General features: G+C 51.5%; 1 protein-coding gene across 1 annotated transcript in view; it reads left to right on the forward strand.

The window, feature by feature from the left end:
* CCDC155 (coiled-coil domain containing 155) overlaps positions 1-5,765 on the forward strand; it is a 22,684-nt gene extending 16,919 nt beyond the window's left edge. Inside the window, exons 15-19 of the mRNA XM_008049177.1 lie at positions 1,734-1,792; positions 3,592-3,637; positions 5,200-5,264; positions 5,342-5,452; positions 5,555-5,765. Of these exons, the coding sequence (XP_008047368.1) occupies positions 1,734-1,792; positions 3,592-3,637; positions 5,200-5,264; positions 5,342-5,452; positions 5,555-5,699 (426 nt within the window). The 3' untranslated portion in view covers positions 5,700-5,765. The remainder of the gene's footprint in view (positions 1-1,733; positions 1,793-3,591; positions 3,638-5,199; positions 5,265-5,341; positions 5,453-5,554) is intronic.
* Positions 5,766-7,303: the final 1,538 nt, after the last annotated feature.

Here is a 7,303-nt window from a genome sequence, read left to right on the forward strand (position 1 = left end):
TCTGCCGGGCGCGGTGGCTCAAGCCTGTAATCCCAGCACTTTGGGAGGCCGAGACGAGAGGATTGCCCTGAGCTCAGGGGGTCGAGACCAGCTTGGGCAATTTGGTGAGACCTCGTCTCTACAATAAATTTAAAAAAAATAATAGTAAGCCGGATATGGGAGCACGTGCCTATAGTTCCAGCTACTTGGAAGGCTAAGGCAGTGGGATCACCTGAGCCCAGGAGGTCGAGGCAGCGGGGAGCCATGATCATGCCACTGCACTCCAGCCTGGGCAACAGAATGAGACTCCAACTCAAAAAAAAAGAAAAAAGAAATCTTGAACTCATCAATAATCATTTTCTAACTTCCATAATTACCTGAATTATATTTCTGCATAATTTAAAACAACTGACAGTTGTCTTCAATGTCCACAACTGAAAAATAAGATTTTAATCTGTATCAGAAGAACTTTTTTTAAGGAAAATATTGTTAACAGCTCTGTAAACAACACTGTATTGTCTTGAAAACTATACTACTTCAAAGCTGTTTTCCATCCTTAGAGGAGAAACTTGTTTCCCTGATCACTTCTTCCCTGGGTTGAGAAAAGCTTCTGCGCTTCTCTTTACACCAGCATTTGTTTGGTTTCTCATTTGAACTCTCCCAGTATCTCTGGGTGGTAGGCTTCCTCACACCTCATCCTCTTACTCATGGGAAACTGAGATCCAGGGAAAGATCACATGTCCACCGTCACTCAGCTTGTTGGGGGGCAGAGGAAGTGTAAGCTACATTGCACATCCCTCAGAGGAAGTATAAGTTACATTGAGCTTCTGTTTCGAGCTCTCAGATGCTGCTAAGAGACAGGTCTGTGGAGAAGACTGACCCAGGCCTTAGGATGCCACCTGCACTGGGTCCAGGGGTACAGAGCTGAGTCACTCAAGGCCAGGCCCCCAGTGCTCAGGTCCTGACAGGAGAGACCATGCAAATAGATATCACAATGCAGGATGATCATAGTGCTAGAGGTGGGGCTTGGGCCATGGAAACTCAGAGAAGGGGTGTCTATGTCAGGTGGGAAATTGAAGGAAACATCAAAGAGAAACTTACGCTTGAGTTTATTTTAAAGGGAGGGAGGAAGATGTTAAATAATTGGAGGAAAGAGAGGCCTTCAGGGAATGAGGACAGATGGGCTGTGGGGGGCAACCTTGTGAGGTGAAATCTTCAGGGTTGTCCAGGGGATACCTGGAGGCAGTTGGGTGTGCAAGACTGGAATTCAGGGAACGTACTTAGAAAAGAGTATCAAGTTGTTGGTTGAGTCATGGGCAACAGTGAGATGTCTCTGGAGAAAACAGAGAGGTCCCTAGATCCTGAGAGAAAGCTGATGGGGCCAGCCCAAGTCTAGGGACCTGGGAGGGAAACGCTGATCTCCTTTTTGGCCAAGATGAGTATGAGAGAGATGTGGGACATCCCTGGACTCCTGGGTCCTGCCGGAGAAGGGGGCTTGGTAGAATCCCTGTGGTTTCTAGCTTCTGCTCCTGAGGGGATGATAGAATCATCTTCACATGAGCAACACAAAAGGAGATAGGTTTTAGGAGAGGGTGGTGAATTCTTCCCCAACTTGCAGCCCAGGATACCTGTTGCACATGGGATCTGGGACTTGGAGAGAGTGGGCATTGTTAGGGTAGGCATGCGGCTGAAGCCCAGGGAGATGGTCTTGAGTGAGAAGAGTCAGAGGAGACCCAACCTTTCTGTTTCCTCAGAGAAACTTCCAGGAAGAGCCAGCACACCCTGGAGAAGGAAGGAAGGAGACATCGATGTGGTAAGGAGCTGAGCCATCCCTCTGCCTCAAGGTGACACTTGATCACTGATGTTTAGAGTACAAGGACTAGAAGGACTCTGAGGGAGTCACATGTCACTCATTCACTCATTCATTCCTGCCTTCACTGAATAGACCCTGAGCCTGTGGGCTGGAAGATGAGTGAGGCCTGACCCTTAGCAAATCTGGGGAAAGAGGAAGACAGACCCTGACCAAGACAGTTCTGGAGACCGTCCTGGGATATCTGGCACCTGACTGCCAGTCGTGCCTGAATGGAGCCCTGGGAGAATGGCGTTAGTGTCAGAGATTCTTAGACAAGAAGACACAGCTGTCAGGCAGAAAGATAGCTCAGTCACTCATTCGCTCACTGAACACACCTCTCCTAGGGCCTCTAGGGAACCCCCTTGGAGAGTTCTCAGTCAATTGGAAGATCACTGAGGGGATCTGGAATCAGCCTGGGTTTACATCCCACCCAGATGGAGTGCTTCGCAGTAGGGCTGGTGTGAGCATTTAGCTGTATATCATGTAGCCCCAGTCTTTTGCTGTTGTGCAATTCTTAGGTGACTGTGCCCAAGCATCTGAGGATACAGAAAGCACTAGATATCTGGGTTCACCCTCCTCCAGGGCCCTGGCCTTGGAGCTTCTGGTTTCCTGTAGTGCTTCCCTCTCCCCTCCCCTCTCTCAGGCTCCCAGCGGCAACTAATGAGGCTGCCTGCTTTGGCCTCTAATTGGACTTGTCTGGGAAGAGCTGAGATTGGGCGGGATAGGGGCTCCAGAGCTGTGACCTCCTCCTTCGTCACCAGAGAAGGGAGGGGAGAAGGGGCTGAGCAGTAGTGGAAGGGAGGGAGGCCAGTGCCATCTGAGTTTCTGGAGGACCGGGCAGTGTGACCACAGGTTGGGAAGCTAGAGGTGAGGAAGGTGGTGAATACCACAGCCCCTAAAGGTGCCCAGAGGTGAGGGCTTGGACTTTGAGAGGGGCTTGGTCCCAAGCAGAAATTTCAGGGATCAGATAGCATGTGTCTGACTGGGGCAATGGTTGGGGGCGCAGGAGCCTGAATCTCTTACTAGATGGGGGCTGGCCTCACAGCTATATCCCTGAGGGTTTCCCCAGCGTGGTGGGTCTGAAGCTGCTGGTGGTGTCAGCTACAGCACTGGATCCCTGATCCCCAGTGAAGGCAGTGGCTGGTGGTCTGGACGTCTGGGTCTCTGAGGGCCATTCAGGCTAGCAGCTTGAGGCCCGAGTCCCCAAAGCGGCACTTCAGGGGCTCAGACTGCTGTAACCCTAGGAGGGGCAGAGGCTGGGGGCTTGCACACCTAAAAGAAAGGATTTGGGACAGGACAGAGCTCAAACAATTGGATTCTATGGGCCGGGAGGACTGAGTTGGAGTCTATTTCTCAAGACGTGGTAAGATTGAGAGTCACTGAAAATAACCTACTGGGCAGAACTGCGGGTAGGAGTTTCTGTACATGTCCTGGGACCTCAGGGAGAGCTGAGTCTCTGGTGTTTTGGAGGGTGAGAGAGCCAGAAGCTTCAGGTCCCCACAGGGGAATCAGCTGGTAAAGTAGTGGCTGAGAAACCTAACCTGAGATGAAGAGGCCTCCTTATTCTTTTTGGGGTCACAAACTTTTTTGATAATTTGGTTACAGTTCCTCTGAAAAATACATATGGAGGACACCCCCAGGCCCTATGCTGCCTGATCTGTGTTAAGACCCTTGCTCTAAAGGTTCCCTCCCAGCCCTCAGCAGGCAAAAGGAACCAGGGAGAAGAGGAGGATGCTAGCAGTGATTTTGTTGGCCCTCAGGTTGACCAGAAGAGAGGAAGAGAAGGAAGCTGAGAGCCAAGCCATGGTAGGCAGTCCCCAATCTCCAACACTCCTCCCCATTCTTCATCCACTTCAGGCCCACAGACTGAGTCGTTTCAATTTCTACTAAGCCCCCATCTCACACCCCCACTCCTCAGGAGCAGAAAGAAAAATCATTTGACCAGGAGATAACAAGGCCCTCACTGTAGCTAATGAGAACAATGGTGAGCTGGAGGGAGGCCTGGAGGCCAGTGGGCGGCCAGAATGTTCCCAGGGGACCCCAGCCCCGCCACACAGGACTACAGCCGCCACACCACAGGCCTTACAGACTTGGCTACACCCCCAGACTGCATAATGCACACACACATGCGCCCACACTTGAGGGAAGGGGCTGGTCCTCCCCAACCAGCCTCAGAACTCCCTGGGGGCACAGCACCCTGCAGCTCCCCTGCCTGCAGCCACACAAGCTGGCTCCTCTGCTCCTCCGAGCAGCAGTGCCAGGTGGGGGTTGTAATTCCGATTATTCTCAGGCAAAGGAAGGGAAAGAAACTTGATGAGGAGAGGTGGGGAGCCCTTGGTCCTCAGTTGAGGAATGCAGGAGTCAACGTAGTCTGCCTGACTGTGGGCCAGGCACTGTTGGAGCCCTTGGGGCTCTTCAGGGTCCAAACTAGCCAAGATAACTGACCCCAAGGATGCTCAGCTCCCAGCAGCCTGGCCCCAAAGCCCACCTCCTCCCACCACATCGTATTCCCTTCCACAGAGACGGGGGCTCCACCTTGGCTTCCTCATAGCTCACGTGGTGATAATCTTTACCCATCTTCCAGGGCGGGAATGAGGATTCAGGATCACATCATAAAGGGCCTGGCTCCATGCCTGGCACAGTAGGCGGTGGTGGTAAAGAATCTGGTTAGGATTGGTGTTCTGCTTTTATTTGTTGTCATTGTTAATGTCATCATCATCATCATCCATGGAGCAACAATTTGGGGGTGGGAAGGGCTGAGGCCTGCAGTGAAGAGGCCTCCCAGAGAGACATGGGGATAGTTGTAAAAGTGGGTTGGGCCTGGGCCCTGGAAGAATATTTGGGACTTTGATCTTAAAGTGCCTGCTGCTTCTAGTACAGGTTGAAAGACAGGTTCCAAGGAGTAGGATTGCTGTGCTAGGCCCAGCACAGGCATGGACACCTGTATAAAATGGAGTCTTTGCCCTCAGGGAGCTTGGATACTTCCAGAATCAGATGGAAAATGGAAATGACAATATTGAATAGCTCACATAGTTATTGAACACTCAGTGTGTACCAGGAGCCATCACCTATTGCCCCCCACCTTTTACCTGCATTGACCCATTCAGTTTCCATGTTAACCCTGTGAGGTAGGGACTGGAAGTTGGGGAAAATGAGTCATGAAGAGGTGTGATGACATGCCAAGGACACACAGCTGGAAGCTGACAGAGCCAGGAACCCAGCCTAACAGCGTGTCTCAGAGAAGCTCATGCACTTAATACCGGAGTTCCAGCACCTTCTATGTTGTCACTTATATCCAGTGGGCTGGCCTGAGGGTCTATCCCAATCTACAACCCAGTGCTTCAGGTTCACCTGTTTTGTCTGCCCAGACTGATCCCCCCATCCCTCCGGAAGATCCTCATTCTGGAGACATCCCAGAACGCCCTCCTGAGAGGTAACAGGACCCACAGGGACTGAGAGGGAACTTGGGGGCAAGCCCAGGGGTGATTCCCATCCCCTCTTTACCTCCAGCGGCCCCGCCCAGCCGGAACTCCAGCAAGCCCTCGTGCCTGTGATTAAAGAGCTGGTCCCAGTCAAGAGGAGGCCCTGGGGTCAGCTCTGCTGGCCCCCACAGCGGTTCAGGTGTGCCCCCAGGCATCTCCAGAAGAAGGGAAGTAGTTTGACACGGGGAAGACCAGGGGCTCCCCTGGGCCCCACCTAAGCACTCTGCCCCCTCCCCACCAGGGTCACTCGGCATCCACTGACCCCAGCCTGGGTCCTGGGCCTGCTGCTGCTGTTGCTGCTGCTCTCTCTCCTGCTGCTGGGCCAGTCCCCACCCCCCACATGGCCCCACCTCCAGCTCTGCTACCTCCAGCCCCCCCCAGTGTGAGGAGTGCTCCCTTTCCCCCTCTGAGCAATGTCTAGCTCAATAAATCCCCCAGGGTTCTTTGTACTGTGATCCCCATCATTATGCTGCTGTTGCTTAGGCTTATCCCAGTACACAGAGATCCACATCCTTGTATTGGGCTTTTATGTGAAGTCTCTTGGTTTTTTAACGTGGGTAACTACTTTTCTCATTAACAGAACACACCTAATAATGGGTTTAGCACTAAGGATTATTTTCCTCATAAGTCTGGAGAAGGACAGCTGTGGACCTACAGCGTGGGGTCTCCATGGGCTCGGGGTCAGGGTCTCTGATTCTCTTGGCCCTTTCCTCATGCTCAGGAGGCAGCAGTTGTAGCTTCCTACATCACATCTGCTGGGAAGAGTAAACATGTCCCTTCCTTTTTACAAAGAGAAGCAATGACCTTCCTAAAGCCACCAGCAGACATGTGTTTATGTCTCATTGGCTAAACTATTTGACATGACCGTCCTTAGCTGCAAGAGATACTGGGAGACCTGGAAGGTCAAGCCTCCTGAGGCTGGGCACATTGCTGCCCAAACAGAATCTGTTTGTTAGTAAGGGTGTGTTTTGGAAAGGCAGATAAAGTGCCTTATCATACAACTTATTCACATTTTTGGAAAACACTGCTGGGTGTGGACCCAATGAAACACTTTTGGGAGCTACCTACAGACCAACAGTTTGCAGCCTCCAAGCTTCCTGCCTCAGCAGGCATTGCCCCACTGTTTTGAAAGTTCTCCTGGACACCTCTTCTCCCTCTCCTCCTTCCTACCTTGTCTGCACCGCTCCCCTGCCTCTCTCCCCAGGGTCCTAACTATCCTGCCACCACCCCATGGGTAGAAGCCTGGGTTGACCCAACCCTAACTGCATCCTAGGCCAATGACTGGTGAGTTTCCATCTCCCACAAAACACAAGATCAAAACCCCTTACTCTTGTTAGTGTCAACCATCTTCATGGCTTAGCTTTGATGCATTATTATGCTGTAAGCCCCTTCCCAACTTGAGTAAGGCTGAGGAGATGACGAGAGTAGATGGAAGCTGAGAACCCCTACTCCCCAAAAAATGTATTATCGGACATCTACTAAGTGTTCAGCATGTTGGCCATGGTACTGGAATTGTATAGGGAATGGCCTGAACTTTCACTACCACGTAGATTATCTAGGAAGATCTGGTATACCAAGGCTCTGCCAATCCATGTAATTAACAAGAGCAGACACCTAGCAGGACTTGCCCCAGGCTGGGCAGGAAGGTGCTGTACTAGGCATTTTGAGATATTTATTTATTCTTCACCTTAACCCTAAGAGGTAGGTACTAATGATGCTTTATAGATGAAGAGACTGAGACATAGAGAAGTTAAATAACTTGACCTAGATGTCACAGTTAAAAGTTTTGAGAGTCGCCAGGCTCAGTGGCTCAGCCTGTAATCCTGTGCCTTGAGTGAATTGCCTGAGCCCGCAGGTTCAAGACCTGCCTGGGCAACTTGGTGAGACCTCATCTCTACAATCAATCCAAAAAATTAGCCGGGTGTGGTAGCACGCACCTGTAGTTCCAGCTACTTGGAAGGCTGAGGCGGAAGGATCGCCGGAGCCCAGC

This window comes from Carlito syrichta, unplaced genomic scaffold, assembly GCF_000164805.1.
Source record: "Carlito syrichta isolate Samal-C Ts95f unplaced genomic scaffold, Tarsius_syrichta-2.0.1 Scaffold130655, whole genome shotgun sequence".
In the NCBI taxonomy this organism is placed as follows: Eukaryota; Metazoa; Chordata; class Mammalia; order Primates; family Tarsiidae; genus Carlito; species Carlito syrichta.